At 43.3% G+C, this 19703-nt stretch overlaps 1 protein-coding gene across 1 annotated transcript in view; it reads left to right on the forward strand.

Annotated features, from left to right (window-relative positions):
• RAB38 (RAB38, member RAS oncogene family) overlaps positions 1-19703 on the forward strand; it is a 66582-nt gene that overhangs the window by 19617 nt on the left and 27262 nt on the right. Inside the window, exon 2 of the mRNA XM_005699431.3 lies at positions 5820-6100. Within this exon, the coding sequence (XP_005699488.1) occupies positions 5820-6100 (281 nt within the window). The remainder of the gene's footprint in view (positions 1-5819; positions 6101-19703) is intronic.

Consider the following 19703-nt stretch of genomic DNA (forward strand, 5'->3'; position numbering starts at 1 on the left):
GATGTCCTGGGGACGGGTGTTCTGTAAATACTTTGGGTGATTTCTTTTGTCCCCCCAGCCCTACTGAGATATGTGTTAGCCGCTCAGTCGTGTCTGACTCTTTGTGACCCTGTGGACTATAACCCGCCAGGCTCCTCTGTCCATGGCATTTTCCAGGCAAGAATACTGGAGTGAGTGGTTATTGCCTTCTCCAGGGGATCTTCCCTACCTAGGGATCGAATCAAGTCCCTTGCACTGCAGGCATTTTCTTTACTGTCTGAGCCACCAGGGAAGCCTCTGTTGAGATATAAGCTTACTCAGTTTGTGTAAGTTTAAGGTGTACGACTTGATGATTTCATATATGTGCATACTGTGAAATCATTACCACAGGGAGGTGAATAACATCTCCATCACCTGGGCCTCCCAGGGGGCTCAGTGGGTAAAGAATCTGCCTGCAATGCAGGAGATGCTGGAGCTCAATTCCTGGTTCGGGAAGATCCCCTGGAGGAGAGCACGGCAACCCACTCCAGTACCCTTGCCTAGAGAATCCCATGGATGGAGAAGCCGGTCGGGCTACAGTCCATAGGTCCCAAAGAGTCGGACATGACTGAAATGACAGAACACACACCTCGCCTAATGACCTTCTTGTGTTTGCTGAGAATATTTGAGACTTGCTCTTTTAGCAACTTTCCATTATGTGATACAGTATTGCTGACTATAGTCACTGTGCTGTGCCTGAGATCTCCAGAATTTATTCATCTTATAACTGGAAATTTGGACCTTTAACCAACATCTCCCCAGTTCTCCCATCCCCTAGCCCCTGACAACCACCGTTTTGCTCTTTGTTTTTATGAATTTTTGGCTGTTATAGAGTTTTTAGTTTCTTCATATAAGTGAGATCAAATGGTATTTTTCTTCCTCTGTCTGACTTATTTCTCTAACATATTATTAATATTGCAAAAGATAGGATTTCCTTCTTTTTTACAACTCATATTCAGTAGTATGTGTATATAGTTGGTCCTCTGTATCTGCAAATTCCACATCCACAGATTGTAATGGACAGAGTGCATTTTATAAGGGACTTGAGCACCTGCGGATTTTCATATGTTTAGTGGGTCCTGGAACCAATGTTCTGCATATACTGAGGGATGACCAACCACATTTTCTTTGTCCATTGCTCTGTCAATGGACATGAATGTGCCTGTTCAAGGTAGTGATTTCATTTCCTTTATATACACCCATCAGGTGATTTCTTGTGCTGCCAGAACAGCAACTGTCTGAAGACCTGTGTTAGTTATATTTATATTTATCTTAAGGGGAAATGGGGGTGATAAAAACTGAGATGCCAAGAACCTCAGGAGCTTTCAGAGGTCCAGATGAGGGCTTGAACTGGAGCAGAGAGACTGCTGATGGAGCAGAGGGGCGAAGTCAAGAGCCCCATTTGAACTAGAAGTGTTGGTGCGATGTGGGAGACCCTTTGTATGTGGCGATGAGGAAGGAGCTGGAAGATGACTTTAGGGACCACTCTGGTGGGGGTGTGGATGGTGTTTCTGGGAACCAGCACAGGGAACACAGGAAGAGGGGGAGGCGGATAACTGGATGTCTTCATATGGGGGAGGCTGATCAAAGGGGGTTGGCCAGAGGCGATAATGAACTTAATGTAGGTGTGTAATTCAGTTCCTTGTTTTAACCATTGAGGTAACTGAGACTCTGAATGATGAAGTGACCCATTTGAGGTCACACAGCTAGTTGGTTATTAGAAAATCCTCTTGTTTTTATACCTGTCTAGAAGATTCACAGGCATAGGGGAGCATGGTGGGCTGCCATCTCCGGGACCACACAGAGTCGGACACAACTGAAGCAACTTAGCAGCAGCAGCAGCAGATTCACTGCTTGGTTATGTTGAAAGCATTTAGATAATAATATTAAATAATTACCAAGTGAAAAATATTATTAAATATACACTATAGCAGTGTTGCTGGTGTATGTTTTTAGCTGAATCCATGACAGCAAACGGGCCACTGTGGGCCGTTGGAAGAGAGAACCAGGTCTTGATTTCATGGTGTCATCATGGGGCTTTGTGCATGTGTGCTAAGCCTCTTCAGTCATATCTGACTCTGTGTGATCCCAGGGACTCTAGCTGCCAGGCTCCTCTGTCCACGGGACTCTCCAGGCAAGAATACTGGAGTGGATTGCCGTGCCTTCCTCCAGGGGATCTTCCTGACCCAGGGATCGAACCCGCATCTCTGAAGTCTCCTGCATTGGCAGGCAGGTTCTTTACCCCTAGCACCGCCTTGGAAGCCCAACATAGAGCTGCTGCTGCTGCTGCTGCTAAGTCACTTCAGCCATGTCTGACTCTGTGTGACCCCATAGATGGCAGGCCACCAGGCTCCCCCATCCCTGGGATTCTCTAGGCATGAAAACAGCAAGCGGACTTTGAGATTGGCCAGAACAAATGCATTTTACAGATGAGAAAACTGAGTCTCAGGGAGGGAAATATAGTTGTATAAGGCTGCACAGGTAACAAGGGATTAAAATGAAGCCTCCCCGCCGCCCCTGCCCCACCCCCACCTGCCATCTTCTGACCCTTCGACTTAGTGACTTCTGTGGGAGGTCATCCAGACTATTGCCACAGCCACTGTACTGACCTTTGTGACTCGGCTGACTGCTTCATCATCTAACACCCCTTTAGACTGAAAACTGAATCACGAGCCACGTCTACATGGCTATGGAGTGTGTGTTTAGGTTCGACAAGTAATGGGGACCTACGTGGAGAACCAACTCATTTTCAGTCTGGGCCTCTAGTATGGCATTTCTTGGTTTAGAAGTTCCTTGAGGACAAAAATTCTGTATCTGCAGCACAAAGCACAGAACCTGGACCATACTGTCTATTCAATAAATGTGGGTCAAATGTGTGATTTGACCCCCGTGGCAGTTTTTTGCATTATAGTCTTTGTTTAAAAAGCAGATCACCTGTGATGGATTCATCAGGTCTCTACTGGGCCCACATGCAGGCACTCACTAAGCATCACATGGTCCTCATTCTTTTCTTAAGAAACAGCAGAGAGGGCTGTCAGCTGACAAAGGCGCGACGGAATGAGTGCTGGAAAGCCCTTGGTCTGAATGTGACCTCTTGCTGGAATGCCAAAAATACAAACTTGCCAAGTCTCCTGGCCCAGTGACCTCCATATACAAAGGTCTTTTCTTTCTAGAAACAAACCTTTTTCTTCTGGTTTCTGATCTGACACACATACCCTCCCAAACTCACACACACACACACACAATCCCTACAGAGGTGGGAGTCCACACCGTCTGTGTAGTATTTTTTTTTTTTTTTTTGTCTGTATAGACACTTTGCCATATATTTGAAATGTAAAATCTTTCATCTTAAAGGCTGCCTTATTGTACTATGAAAACCCCGGACAAGCAGATTATTGAATAACCCATGACTTTGCCCTTCATCTGATTATTTCTCTGAAAGGGATCATAAGACATCCTGAAAAAGCCCAGAGGCCTTCAGAGTTCCGAATGATCACAGAGGGCCTTTTTCCCCCCGTCTTCCTGAAATGTCATGGCCACCCTGATCAGTATCAAAGGAAATCTCTGTATGCATAAGGATCTAAAACAACAAAAAACGGAAATAAAAGAAATTTAGAACTCATTTCGGAAAAATGAAAGTTCATCTGTGGGCTTTGGGTCATATGAGGAGTGTTATACCACTCTCTTTCATTGACTAGATGACTGTGGGGAGTTTTTTTTAAATGCTGGTATAACCCAAGTAAGGGATATTTTAGGACGGTCATGTGGCTCTGACAAAGTGCTCTTCTTTCCAGGGATACGTGCTTGAGGACACAGGCTCACACACTAGGTGAGGAAGCCTTGACCTTCATGTGTTTTCATTAAGTGCTTATGGATCAGTTCCTCTTACAATCCGCAGTACTAATGGCAGTGTGAACATGACCTACGAAAGAATTCGGTAGCTTGAATTAAAACTCACCGTCACAAAACCTTGAACGCAAATGTTAAGTGTCCTTAGAGGTATATTGACCTACAGATATGTGCCAGTTTCAGCACTTTTTTTAAAAAGAGAAGTTGGCTTATTCAATACACACTTGACTTTGTTTTAATTTCTGAAACTTTATAAAACTCTGAACACGAAGAAGTTCCCAAGTCACAATAAAATAACTCTGCCTGGTCATACACTTCTGGAGTTTGGGGTTCAGAAAACATAAACCCAGTCTTCAGTATCTCCCATCTTCAGCAATTACTTGTGGACAGAGTTACAAGCAATAGGGTTTTTTCCATATTTGTTGATCAGCTCAAATTCCTGTAATGTTCTTTCATAAACTCTGGTCTAGAACTCTGATTTCACTACCTTTGTCATACTGTCTTTTATAATTTTTAACATGCTGGAGAAAGGGAGGGAAAGCTCAAGTACCAGCTAGTTGCAAGGGACTGCTGGGTGCTTTACATACATCAGTTCTTTTCATCCATGTAGCAGCCCTGTGAGGTACATATTATTACTTCTGTTTTGCAGATGAGGAAGGCTAAACTTATTGTGTTTAAGAAACTTGCTAATATTCATTTAGAAAATGAAGAATCAGAACAAAACTGATTCTACCTGATTGGTCTAAATAAGACCAATCCATTTATTTATTTATGTATTTATGGGCTTCCCTTGTGGCTCAGCTGGTAAAGAATCTACCTGCAATGTGGGAGACCTGGGTTCACTGGGAAGATCCCCTGGAGAAGGGAAAGGCTACCCACTCCAGTATTCTGGCCTGGAAAATTCCATGGACTGTATAATCCATGGGATCGCAAAGAGTCGGACATGACTGAGCCACTTTCACAACAACAATGTATTTATATGTCGGAAGGCTTTCCTTATCAGATAGATTGCAGACTAGTTAAGGGTATAGGTCATCTGGTTCACTGTCGTATTCCTAGCATGTAGCTCAGAAACTGGCATCGATGGATAAACGTGTTCTGTTCAGTTGAGTTGAATGGGACACTCCTGGTACATGAACCCAGGGGAGAGATAGTACAAGACTATGGTTTAGTAACTGAGGGTATTCATTGTTGGTAAATGACTATGAGCTTTGGATTCAAAAAGCTCAACTTTGGATTATAACTTCTTAAGCTTGCATCTATATAATTTGAAGAAGTTACTTAGCCTCTCTTGGTCTCACTTTAAAATGGGAATATTAGTCGTACCTTCATGATTATTTATGGAAATCATATTTCTGATGGTTAGTGAATGTCCTATTATCCTTAATAGGAGTTGACTGCGGATGCCTTTGTAACATGCTAATCTAATTAGTACTAATTGTCCCACTAAAATGTAAACTCCATGATGGGAGGTATTTTCATGTTTTAATCATTGTATTCCAAATATTTAGGACGGTACTGTCCAACAGAGCATCCTATGATAATGAAAATGTTCTCTATTGGGATGTCTAATACTGTAGCCACAACCACATATGGTTATTGAACACTAGCAATGTGATTGAGGAACTGAATTTTAAATTTTGTTTCATTTTAATTAGACCAAGGTAGGCATATGTGCCAGGGGTATACTGTGTTAGCACAGTCCTGGAGTGTTACATGGCCCAAGGATATTTCAATAATTACTTATCGCATGAATGAATCCCCTTGGGATTAAAAAAAAAAACCCTAAACAAGAGTATCCTGGTTGTGTATTTAGTGCATTTTCTTTATAGATAAGCAATGAAACACTTTACGGAGTGATCTGCTCATTCTGGAAGCCTTGTTAGGGTCCAATATATGATTCAGTTTACAACAGAAATGAATTTTTGATTTTTGTTTCTTTTTGGTGATAGGTCAAGAAAGATTTGGAAACATGACACGGGTCTATTACCGAGAAGCTATGGGTGCATTTATTGTCTTCGATGTCACCAGGCCAGCTACATTTGAAGCAGTGACAAAGTGGAAGAACGACTTGGACTCAAAGTTAAGTCTCCCTAACGGCAAACCAGTTTCAGTGGTTTTGTTGGCCAACAAATGTGACCAGGGGAAGGATGTGCTCCTGAACAACGGCCTCAAGATGGACCAGTTCTGCAAGGAGCATGGTTTCGTGGGATGGTTTGAAACATCGGCAAAGGTAATGCGACCTTAAAGGATAAACTTATTGTAGGCAGGATTCACAAAGAAAATGGCATATAATCATCATCATTATTACCATAATGATAGTATATGTTTGTTTAGCGATTTGTAGTTCTCAAACTGCTTTAAGCTCTTTCTCATTTCAAGGGGATGGGTTCAGCTGTGACCCACAATTTAAGGTGTTTGTGGCTAAGGCAGCAAAGCAACCTATATGTGATCACACTGACAGTATTCAATAACTGTTCTTGTATGGAGTGCTTATGATATGTCAGTGGGATGTTTGTGTGTTTTCTCATTTAGGCCTCACAATAGCCCTGGTAGGTAAGGATGATTTTAGTCAATGAAAGAAACAGGCTTCACCTTCAGTGTCAGTGCTTTACTCAAGTATTAGTTGACTCCATCAACACTTGATATGTTTCACTGTGTATCAGGAACTGTGTTTTGCCCTAGAAATGAAAAGATGGCCAAAGCACAGAACAAGCACATTGGGAATGTTGGAATAGTGGGCAAAGAGTGAGTGGATGGCAAATACGCCTGTAAGGAACATAGTGCGGCTTGGCACTGCTCACCCTCCTGGTGGCAGCGAGTAGCAGGAAGTGCGGGCAGAGTCAGGGCTGGAAGACGCAGAATCCAGTGTGAGCTGGTGAGAGGCTGACACTCCCCTCTGTGCCCCACGCTGTTATCTAACGTATCAGGGGCACAACTTTTACTCTGCTCCCTTTGTCTCTGTGTCAGTATCAGAGAGAAAAGTAGCTTCATCATAGATTTTGAAAAAAATTTTAAAAATCATAAATTAAAAGTAAATGGTTTAATGTTTTTCTGATATTCTCTATGTGCATATATATATATGTATGTTTTATATTACTAAGATTGCATTCTGCATAGTTGTAAATCACAATTTTTCTGCTTATTTATTTGTGGAATACACATATTGTATATTTGTGGAGCACAGGCACTGTGCTAATTGTTTGGGATTCATCTTTGAGTAAGATAGGCATTGTCTCTGCACTGAGGGAAATTAACACCTAGGCCTTGCTGTGAACCTTTGAGCCCATGGTTTGGAACTACAGCTTGAAAGGACATCATTTAAATAGGCTTAAAGAAAGAAAGTGAAGTCACTCAATTGTGTCCAACTCTTTGCGACCCCATGGACTGTAACCCACCAGGTTCGTCTGTCCATGGGGTTTTCCCGGCAAGAATACTGGAGTGGGTTGCCTCTTTTTTCTCCAGGGATCTTCCTGACCCAGGGATTGAACCCAGGTCTCCCGCATGGCAGGCAGACGCTTTACCGTCTGAGCCACTAGGAAACAGGCTGAGGAGGAGCTTCTGAAGGGTCTTGTACCAGACGGTAGAGTGGTCAGATTTGTCCTTGGGGACTCTGGAAAGACAGATCGACATGGTAGTTACTGCATTCTTATGAGAAAACGACACGGCCTTGAGCTAAAGTAATGGCTGTAGAGATTACAGAGAAAAACCTGATGTGAAACCATCACTACAGTGAAAACTTGAGCAGGAAGACTGAACTGCTCGGGGTGGGAGGCGCCGGAGCGGGAGGACGAGGCGGCGCTGCCTCTTATCTGACCTCTTAGTTCAGGCTTTGGGGGCGGGTCTCAGTGCCCGCCCTCTCCCAGTGCTGCCTCTAAGCTGGCCTTATGTTTAGAAAGTTTTACTTCTTGGTTCCTTGTTTTCCTTCTTGAGGCCTCAGCATGCTTGTACGTGCTTCCCCCTTTTTCCTTTTAAAACCCTTTGTCTTCCTTATTATTTTTGAGGATTTTTCCCTTAGATTTGGGACACTGTACCTGTTTTCTATTTCCTGGCTCCCATTGAACCTTGTCTGTTTGTTTGTTCCAAGAATTTACTGTTGTAAAGATACATAAGCCAAGTAGTGCTCGCGAATGTGATTAAGTGATGGACATTGAAGAAACATTACTCACCCCCCCCCCCCGCCCCCCCCCGCCCACCATCCCCCACACCAAGTGGCGGTGGAATCTCGGTTCCCTGACCAGGGATCGAACCTGTGCCACATGCACTGGAGACAGAGTCTTAACTGCTGGACCGCCAGGGAAGTCCCAGAAATAGGACATTTTTAATAGTCTGGTTATTGGGTGTTAGTCTGGCTTTTAAAAAAAATCCAAAATGTGGGTGAATGCATCCATTTACCCATTCCTTAGCCCCATACTCAACTTCATTCCACAGATCCTTGAATATTCCTTCAAATTCCTTTCTTCCCCAAGAGTCTCCAGCCCAGAAGCCTCTAGGCACAGGGGTGAAAGACCAGAGTTTTGGAGAACTCCTTTTCTCAATTAATTACCATACACCTGGAGGGCAATCTATATGGAATGACTCATATAAGGATATATTTGGATCCATCATTCTCTCATTCAGCAAATGTTATGGAATGCCTGTTATATACCAGGCACTGGGAACAGAGAAATTTATGAAACAGGATCCTGACTTCATGTATAACAATAACAACAAAACCTAAGTAAAAATATATGGATATATCCAATATATATCGGACAGCCAATAAGTACCAACAGAAAAATTAGAGAAAAGGAAGGAAGAGGCCTGTGAATCTGCGGGGAGGGCTGAAATGTCTTGCGGGACAAGGGCTTTCTTTCGCTTCACGCTGACATTCCTTGCACAATGACTGCAGTGTCAAACTCTACTTAAGGGCACGATGTTAATTAACTTAAGGCCTGGCTGACCCACATGCACTTCAATGCTGGATTTCTAATCCTCCAAATCCCCGAAAGTGTAAACTTTGAAGAGAAGCTTTGTACAGAGCGAGGGCGGAGGGAGTTTCCCAAGGCTAAAGGGCATTGAACGGCTAATATGACCAAGAGGGTACAAGGCCTCACTGTAGAAGGCAGAGCCTACACCTCTCTCCCCTCCAAGCACACTGCTGTTGAAATTGTCCTTCCGGATGTCCAAATAATGAAAATGGTTTCCCAGAGCCGGGCTGGTTTTCAAAGTGGACACCGAGGTGTGCAGGAACAATCCTGCAGCAGGAGCAATACTGCATCCTTGATTAGTCAAATTGTTCCCAAAGTCTTTATATTTTTAAGATCTCTGATAAAGCTCTGCTTCCTTTCTGAGGATAGCATTTCAGCATTTACAAAACAGAGGCCCAGCTCAGACTGTCTGCCTGAAGCTAAGATGGCAGCATTTGGAGGCAGCCGCCAATTCATTCTTTGATTACCTTTGGGACGGGGGAACATTTCCCATAAAGATCTTTGTCTTAGAAAAGTGTCTCTCCTGACAACTTGAGTCCTCTTGGGTCACATCATTATCAGTCTGGTGATAAACATCTGATTTTCTTTTTTTTAGTGTTTCCAAAACTTCTAATGAGCTAACGTCCACAGCCTCTGGCTTTGTTCTCCCGGCCGCCTCTTGCACAGATCCTGTGGGTATCATCAGCAGTTTGGCCATGCCCGAAGCTGAAACTAGCAGGATGTTAGAGGAGCTTGTTCTTTAGACAAGCCTCCTTTCTGCTGCTGACCCCACTGCCAAAGTAAATTTGACCTCTTGCTCTTTAATCTTCTCAAGAAACTTTCTGCAAGAATTTTCAGGCCGTGTGCTATTGCTGGAATAAGCATGGTACCCTCTGGCTGTGAATTAAGAGAGGGAAAAAAAAAATTAAAAGTAAATGGTTTGCTAGCATCTTTGGTTTTTCGCATCATCTCTTCAAATACCAAAAGCAAAGGAAGGAAAAGAAAAGCCGTCTCCTAAGTCAGGTTTTCTTTAGTTTTCAACCTGTGCATTATCTTCTTTTCTTAGCCATGTTTAGTTGAATTCTGCCTGGGGGTTCACTACAGCCAGGTAGCATATAACTGGGGTGAGCATATGTCCCATTTTCTGGGACATTTCTGATTTATGCCTAGGATCCTAGGACAATTATTTTTAACACCTCCGTTTCTGGTCTGTAATTTAATTTAATTGGTCAACCTGTAGGTCAGGAGCTCTGATGCATCGCACTGTCCACATCATACCTTATCTCTAATAATGGCTCTTATGCATTTTTGTGTCCAAGCCTGGTATTTATAATATGCTTTGGTGAACGTGAACGTGAAGTCGCTCAGTCGTGGCTGACTCTTTGCGACCCCATGGACTGTAGCCTACCAGGCTCCTCTGTCCATGGGATTTTCCAGGCAATAGTACTGGAGTGGATTGCCATTTCCTTCTCCAAGGATTTGGTAGATTTGTCTATTTAGAATGAGGGCCCTGGCCTGCTCTTGCTAGAGCATTCCCAAGACTGAGAAGCCTATCTTTTGTGCCCATATCAATGGCTGATGGAGCCCCCTGACCTCCTGCTCCATTTACCTGGCGCCTTCTTGATGCTTTCTGCCTGAATCTCCGAAGCGACTTCCTTTGGATTCACGCTATGGCCGGATCCAATTACCTTTCAGAGTTCCTATGAGATTAAGCGACCCAGGGGTCCCTGGATGTTTTATGTCTGATCTCACCGCACACACATCCCACCTTGTCTCAATTGCTTGTTCCCACAGCCCACCTGCCCATGTGGGTGTCATCATCTGTAGCTGGCTCTGATGCTCACAAAAGCTGCACTCAGAAGAAGGGTCTGTTTCTAAATCTCAGTCCTTCCCAGGCTGCTCCATCTTACTTTTATGCTCTGGTGGTTCCCGTGAGGTTGTGTTCAGAAGCAGGACACCAGGAAAATTGCATTTTCAATGTAGATGGGAAATAATGGGGCGGGTGCGATCTACCCGAGTGGCCACAAGAACAATCTCAGAAAGAACTGCAGTGTCTTCTGTCCATGCAGCCTCCACGGCATGCTCTACTTCTGGCAGATTTCCTTGTCTGTTTCTATCCTATTTATGGTGACCTTTAGGCCCACCCTCGATCTCAGAATATTCTAAGATCAATGGGTACCCTAGAAGAAACTTTCTGACATTAAACTCTGTTGAATTTTAGTCTCTTCCCTACAACTAAAAAGCAAGATGTTGATGTGTGGCCTGCTAAGGGAAGGAATATACCCAGCAGTATTCTCTATAAGACATTAGTAGCTTTTAGAGGGAGGAGAAGACTCTTGAGAGTCCAACCAGTCCATTCTAAAGGAGATCAGCCCTGGGTGTTCTTTGGAAGGACTGATGCTAAAGCTGAAACTCCAATACTTTGGCCACCTGATGCAAAGAGCCTGCTTATTGGAAAAGACCCTGATATTGGGAAAGATTGAAGGTAGGAGGAGAAGGGGGCAACAGAGGATGAGCTGGTTGAATGGCATCACAAACCCGATGGACATGCGTTTGAGCAAACTCTGGGTAATGGTGAAGGGAAGCATGGCATTCTGCAGGTCATGGGGTCACAAAAAGTCGGACACAACTTAGCAGCTGAACAACAAATAGGGGTTTCATGGTGCAGCGAAACACCTATTTGTCATGCATTTTGGGTTTCCAGTAACTGTTGAAAACACATTTGTTATCTTTAGGGAGCTTCTCGCCAGGGAAGGCTCACTTCCCCAGGGAGAGCCCATAAAACTTTCTTCTTTTGCTTTCTTTGCAGCTAGAGAACAGACATATGACCTAGATTCCACCTACAGACTGATTCATAAGTGAGCCACTAGAGGATGAAGGTGCAATGCAGAACCCGTTTTTTTGCCCCCTCTGGGGAAGGTGGTGGCAGAACAGACTTCCATTCTTGGGAGAGAGTGTGGTTTGCTGAGTCCTATGCTGGATGCAGAATCAAGATCCAGTCCCAGGAACAACTGCATTCAAGTTGAGTTCCTCAGAGCTTTGCAGATTACAGGACCTAGTGTTCAGTGGTGGCTGGTAGCAGTGTTCTCATCACACTTGTTCTATATGGGATATGAGTTTCTGGAAGCTTAGGCTAAATCCGGTTTTTCTAGACTACTGTTTCTGTAGCCTACTAAGTAATTCTGCGAGCAATCTAACATGCCTTGAATAAATGATTTCATGTTTAGCTAGCATTGGCTTCTGAGTCTTATGACTGAAAATTCAAATTAATATATGTGATCAAATGGATTTGAGAAAACCAACTTCACTGTCCCCTTTGCTGTTGGAATTTTCAGGCCTTTGATATCTTATGCACATGCTGAATCTCTAGTAATAACAATGTCTAGGTTCTTCCTGTTTGCTGAATGTTAACTTTGTGTAGAAATTTTTATGTGTATGAACTCATTCAATCCTGGCATGAGCCTATAGAGTAAGTATTAATGTTATTACAATTAAAAAAAAACATTGAGATGAGACCTAGGCAATTTCCCTAAAGCTATACAGTTATTACCTTACTTCTTTGATTCTAACAGACACTTTTTGTTCCTTCCTATATTAAGATCTCAAAATCAAGATATGTCTCTAGTTAGTGTGGATTTCTAAAACGATAGTGTGCCACACTGTAGTGGTATTTTTTTTGTATTATCTCCTCCAAAAGGACACTCTCTCAGGCATCAGATAATTTGTAAATTATTTTTGGCCACATAGAACACTAACAAACTAATTGAACACTTTAAGGAAATGCTGTGAAAGGGAAAGACTGAAGGCAAAAGGAGAAGAGGGCAGCAGAGAATGAGGTGGTTGGATAGCATCACCGACTCAACGGACATGGATCTGAGCAAACTCCGGGAGATAGTGGGGGATGGTGGAGCCTAGCGTGCTGTGGTCCATGCGGTCGCAGAGTCAGACAAGGCTGAGCAACAACAGTGAGGAAATGCTGGCCTAGAATTCTCTTGTACAGGGAGTGTTTTCTGTATTTCGTCCTATTTTTTTAAAACTTTTCTGAATTTGTTACAAAATTGCTTCTGTTTTGCCTTTTGGGTTTCTGACCTTGAGTCGTGTGGAATCTTAGCTCCTTGACCAGGGATCAAAGCCTCACCTCCTGCATTGGGCTCATAACCACTGGACTGCCAGGGAAAGCCCTGTATTTTATTTTTAAATTGCTCTGAAAGCTGAAATAAGCAGCAGTTAAGTGGCTCGTTTTCTAGAAACTGCTTGAAGGGTAGGATCACACATCATTTATTTTTATAGGCTTTTAGAAAATATGTAATTAGAAATACAAGTTCATTTATACAAACCGGAAATGCATTGTTGAGCTTGGGTATGGGTAGATGGTTATTCTAATTCATTTTTTAATGAATTGAGTATAGGACATTATTCTTAAAAAATCCTTTTATTTTTCAATCGAGTAGTAAGCCATCTCTGGCCTACTCCCAAATTTTAAATGTCAATCCATGAAAAAATTCTTAATAGTCACTGGTGCATTCATTGATTCAACACAATTTATATCGAATGACTATTTAAGTCTGTGCTGTGAACAATGTGTATTAAACCTTTCCTGGGCTCAGAGCGTGCTTTTAGGTTCCTGTTCTTAAAATGTCAGAATTCCCTATGGGAAGTGGATATGCCACATTTTAGGCATCTGTCTCCAAAGACTTTATTTGGAGCTGTGGCTGTGGCTCCCCTGACTCGGTTGGGGTACAGCTTGTCTAACCTGGCATTTTTAACCAATCTGCTTAAAGCTGGTTGTACTTAGGAACATAAAAGGGCAGGCCCAATCTGAAAATCCAAAACCAGAGCAAAGTTAGAAGGTATCATTTACAGGAAATGGTGGCAATGCTTAAGAGTCATGATCAATTCATACAGTGACCACTAGTCTGTAGTACAACTATTTGAATCATTTCTGACAGATTCTTAATGCCCTGCATGAAAAATGGAATCATTGCTTGAGACTGAGAGTAGCTTAAGTATGAGTCTCAAATTCAAGCAACTCATCTGTTTAGGAGTCAGTATAAATTAAGAATAATATTTTAATTTTTAACTTTAGCTAATTAATTCTCCAGAGGTTTTCTAGGTCTATGCTAATTATTTGCTAGGTAATATGGGAAGAAGCACAAGCTGGAATCAAGATTGCCGGGAGAAATATCAATATCCTCAGATATGCAGATGACACCACCCTTAAGGCAGAAAGTGAAGAGGAACTAAAAAGCCTCTTGAAAGTGAAAGAGGAGAGTGAAAAAGTTGGCTTAAAGCTCAACATTCAGAAAACTAAGATCATGGCATCTGGTCCCATCACTTCATGGCAAATAGATGGGGAAACAGTGGAAACAGTGGCTGACTTTATTTTTCTGGGCTCCAAAATCACTGCAGATGGTGATTGCAGCCATGAAATTAAAAGATGCTTACTCCTTGAAAGGAAAGTTATGACCAACCTAGACAGCATATTCAAAAGCAGAGACATTACTTTGCCAACAAAGGTCCATCTAGTCAAGGCTATGGTTTTTCCAGTGATCATGTATGGATGTGAGAGTTGGACTGTGAAGAAAGCTGAGCACCGAAGAATTGATGCTTTTGAACTCTGGTGTTGTAGAAGACTTTTGAGAGTCCCTCGGACTGCAAAGGAGATTAGTCCTGGCGTTCACTGGAAGGACTGATGCTGAAGCTGAAACTCTAATACTTTGGCCACCTGATGCAAAGAGTTGATTCATTGGAAAAGACCCTGATGCTGGGAGGGATTGGGGGCAGGAGGAGAAGGGGACGACAGAGGATGAGATGGTTGGATGGCATCACCGACTCAATGGACATAAGTTTGGGTGAACTCCGGGAGTTGGTGATGGACAGGGAGGTCTGGCGTGCTGCGATTCATGGGGTCGCAAAGAGTTGGACACGACTGAGCGACTGAACTGAACTGAACTGATGGGCTCCAGCTATGACTAAGCCATTGTAGGAAAATACAGACAGACCCTCGGAGGTTATTACCGCAGCTGGGTGAGCGGGAGGCGAGGAGCAGCGCTTGCCACCCTCTCCTGCAGGGATTGCGTTCGTATCGCCCACAGTGGCAGCGTTTGCCACCCTCTCCTGCAGGGATCGCGTTCGTGTCGCCCACAGTGCAGGTCCTTTCTGTCTCATGCCTGGACAGCTGTCATAGACTCCAGACCTGGCTTGAGGCAGGCTATACAGCAAGATGCGAAAAATTCAGCCTATCCAAGGAATCACTCTGATGTTTTCAGAGTCCAGTTCAAGAACCTTCTGTAGAGTGTTCTCCTTGATTCAAATTTAGACATCTGAAAGCAGAGGTCAGCGGCTATGACCTGCGGGCCAAATGTGGCTGCCCCTCTATAGTAAATGAAGGGTTAGCAGAGCGCAGCCATGCTCATTGGCGCACATGTTATCTGTGGCTGCTTTCCTACTACAACTGCAGAGCTGAGTAGTTGCAACAGCAGCCTTGTGGCTTTCAAAGCCTGAACTATTTATCATCTGATCTGACCCTCTACTCATTATGTCTTACAGCAACTGCTTCTCTTTTGTGCTTGTGGCTTTACATGCAGTAGCTCATCCTTAAAAGATTCTTGTAAGTCCTTTTATTATTCTTGTTTTATGGATGAAGGGATTAAAGTTTAAATTGGAGAACATAAATGACTTGCTGAAGATCTCACAGTTGGTAGGTTGTAAAGTTGGGATTTCAAGCCAGATGTGCTATTTGTACACCCAGCCACCACCCTGCACTATCTTATAGCCTTTTCCAGTCTAGCCTTATTATATAGTAACTGTTTATGGAGCAACTGATACTTGGTTGGCTAGAGACTGGGATTGATCAATAAATATAGCATTGGCCAAAAAGTTCATTTGGGTTTCCCATCGTGTCTTACAGACATCCTACAGTGTACAGTACACACCCTCAAACACACTTCCCAAAAGAATGATTTGGCCCCAAATTTCAATAGTCCTGAGCCTGAGAAACCCTTTAGATCATGCTTTATATTGGAATTTTCTAAATCCTCTAAGGAAAAGGTACTAATTGAATACAAGTCCCTGTTGATTGGCAGTTTTCTCTTAAGGAAAATCAAGTAGGGTGGACTTTTGAGTTTTGTCTGTTTACCAGGTATGCCATTATATGAAAAAAGTTATAATTCTTGCCCAGTGGTAACAGTTGTTAGATTGTGGGATTGTGGGTGATCTTGTTTTCATGTTTCTAGTTTTCATCTTTTAGTGTGATTATGTTGCTTTTACAATGACAAAGATAAATTTATAAATAAAGATATAATAAAATTTAAAAAAAGAAACTGTTGAGGCTTCTGTAGCCTTTTAAGGATTCTCTGCCTGAGGGGCTGATGCTAAAGGACATAGTCTGACTCATGGCGGAGTTTTGCTTTCTCTGTTTGCCACCCACCTACTACTTTAATATCTGAATTTTAGTATTTCTAGTATTCATCTCCATGCTTTTTCATGCAGCTGCTTCTGCTTCAGATATCCTTCTCTGGTCTTTGCCTTAGGTAGTTCCAGACTTTCCACATCATTGTTCTCTTCCTACCCACACCGTACAGCCTCTACAGATGTTTCCTTAAGGGACTCCGTCGTCTCTGCCGCCTACGTGTCTGCCGCTGGGCGGTGGCCCTCTGCTGGGCCAGCTCACCCTGGGTGGCTCAGCCCTCCTTCCGGATGATGGGTGTTGCCTACAGGGCTGAGGCAGGCTACGAGTCTCTGAGAGACCATGTCTCTCTGAGCCCAGAAAATCCACCTTTTCCTCTGTTGGATCCAGGCTGTAGGATCACTGTGGATTTTTGAACCTGGGAAAAGACTCTGAGAAGCACAGAGAGGCACTAAGGCAGAGTATGGTGAGTGTGGGCATGGAGGCCATGTAGATGGGGGTCAGGCTCTCACCTTGGACCCAAAGGTATGTGGTTTTGGGCCAAACACTTAATCATGCTGAGCCTCTATTTCTCATATGAAAAATGGAGCTGTCATAAGAATCAATGATAGTAAGTACAAAATGCCTGGAAGATTAGTATGCAATAAATGGCTGGTCTCTCTCTTAAAAAAATACACATATGTACACAAATTGCTCCCAGTTTCAGAGGCTTCCCAGGCAATCCTGCCCACTGAGTCACAGATGCTTGTTCTAGAAGCAGCCTGTGGCACCTTCAATTGCTCAATTCCTTTCCAATTATATCTTTAGAAAAATGTGTTAGGATTAGGGGACTCCTGGAGAAAAAGTTCTATTCAGCTGGGGCAAGAATTTTATGTTGGCGTAGAATATCAGACCCAGAAAGGGAACAAGGAGCCTTGTCAAACAAAACCCTCTCCTCGGATTTTTGCACAACCCTTCTGTCGATGGTTCGTTACTGTCCACCCATCCCCTTTGAGGATCTCTGCGTGTACTGAGAGATGTTGCCCCCGGGAGTGTGTTGCCCTCCTTCATGGTGTGGAAGCAGGACCTGGAAGCTGGCAGATGATGCGCTTAATTAGGAAGAGTGGAGACTGACGGAAGGACGTATCAGCTCTGTTCTAAAGGGCAGTAGAAGAGTTCAGAACAACTCGGTGGGCTTCCTGGTGCCAAGACAGGGCGCCAAAATCCGAGGCAGGGAAAATCTGACATCTTTATAAGATTTCCATGTTTTCGCTTTTAAAAATCGTATCCTATCTGTCCATCATAATGATTTCTGTAAAAATCTTTTAAAGGAAAAAGGCCTATCTTTCAGGATTTCCAGGAGGAAGGATATTCCTGAGGTTCTGTGCTGTCTGGAACTTAATCTGCAGCAGAGGTGAGGGGTATGGAAAAGTGTAGGTGAAGGAGGATGGGAAAAGCAAGTAGAATCCAGTGCCTTTGGGAATGAAAATGTTGCAGACCATGGGGGCAGACCATGACAGATATGTCCTATTTGGTCTCTGATTTTCAGCAGTAAACCATGGCTGCCATTCCCAGACTCAAAGAAAGATTAGATACCGGACTTGGCTTCTGGAATCAGCATTCTTCCTGCATTTCTACCTCCAGCATGGCTTCCTTCCAAACCTCAGACTTCCAGGTCCCTCTGGATCTCTGCTTAGATCCCACCTCTACGACTCTTCAAATCCAGCATGCTGGAAACGGAATTTATTAGCTCTTCTGCAAATTAGATCATCTTCGTGGGAGACCTCACATCCACCCGAACATTTGATCCATACTCCCATAGAATAAGATCCATACTCCCATAAGTAACCAGGTTACTTATCCTTCAGAAAGCCCAAATTCCTGAGCAAAAAAAAAAAAAAAAAAAAACCAACACCAAAAACCCATAGTGATGCTCGTCTCTGCCTCTCTGAGTCTATCCCTGGCTACTTCCTGCCTGTTTATCCCCTAGTGATATTAACCTGCACCAAGTCACCTGTTCACATTTTGGAATTCCTGCTTCCTGGAACACGCTTCCTACAGTTAATTCACCTGTCCTCCACTCTCCCTTCAGGACTCAGCTCAAGCATCATCTGCCACTGACTGTCAGGTACTCTGTCCTATCTCTTACCACATTATGTTACACTGCTTTCTCTATGGACATGGCTCCTGCATTGCACTTTGAAATCCTCCTGTTTACCCTTCCAAGTGAACATTGATCACTTGGTCAGTGATTATTTGGTCTGTTTATTGGCTGAAACAGAATTTTTTTGCTGCAGTGCTTTTCAAGCACTTATTCAGAAGATTCTTTTTTCTGTATTATTCTTTCTTCTGCCTGTTTGGGGGTATTTCTGTCCTTAGAGAACTGTGAAGAAGAAGCAGAAAAATTAATTCACTGCTGTATTTCCCAGGAGCATACCACGTTATGTAACTCCTTTCATCCAGAAAGCTCCCTAGACACTGCACAGCAGGGAGGTTGCAGCATCCCACAGCGTGAAGCGGGGGGTAGAGATGAAAACTGGAGCCGAGGGAGACCGTCCCCCCTAATGCCTTGGGCCCAAACTAGCAACTGCAGAGTTTTTAGCTTGGTGATTCCACTAACACTGCCCAAGAATCTACCATCAGCCTGTGGATGCTATTAGCCAGCATATTCCTTCTTCATACCCCAGAACCAGCATCGAGAAGTTTCCTCCTCATTGATATTCTCATGTACCTCTCACTGGTTTCAGCTATTGTCATTTGAGCCACACACACTATTGTATTTGTCTTTTATTTTTTAACTAATAAACAGAGTTGCAGAGAGGTTTTTCAGCCATTTTCATTGAAGAAACGAAGCCTAGACAACAGATCTAGTCTAGAACTCTCTCCATTGATGTGATTCCTGAACATCAGGAATACCCGAGGAGCTTGCTGAGATACACTGCAAGTGCCTTGGCCCTAATCTCAGAAATATCCAGAGGGGCAGAGGATGTATATTTTTGGAAAACAGTCCTTTGGTGATTTTGATATGCACAAGCTGTTTTACACTTGCTCACTCACTGCTTCATTCATTTCTGATATATTCCTTGAAGACCTGTTGTATATCCAGGCACTTTTCTAGGCACTGAGGCCCTGGTGATGAAGGATACAGTTTCTTCCCATTAAGACGTTCTCAGTCTCCTGGAAGAAAAATCATACAAATGAATAATTACAATATAGTAGGAAGTTCCATAAATACTAGCGGACTCTACAGGGCTGTGAGAGCACTTGGAGGAAAAGGTGTTACCTCTACCTGCAAATGAGGCAGCTTACTTGATATTTGTTCTGAGTTAGCAAGGATAAGAGAGTCCCCAAAGGAAGATCCAAGGAGACTGCTGGGAGGAGCTTCTTTTTAACACGTCTGTGCAGAGGGGCATAAGGAAGCCACCTTTAGAAATGCCTGGGTGTTTCAAAAAGCAAGGAGAGTTTCTCATCTTTTAAAAAAATTTTTGCTGTTGAAATAT

This window comes from Capra hircus, chromosome 29 (genome assembly GCF_001704415.2).
Source record: "Capra hircus breed San Clemente chromosome 29, ASM170441v1, whole genome shotgun sequence".
Taxonomy (NCBI): Eukaryota; Metazoa; Chordata; class Mammalia; order Artiodactyla; family Bovidae; genus Capra; species Capra hircus.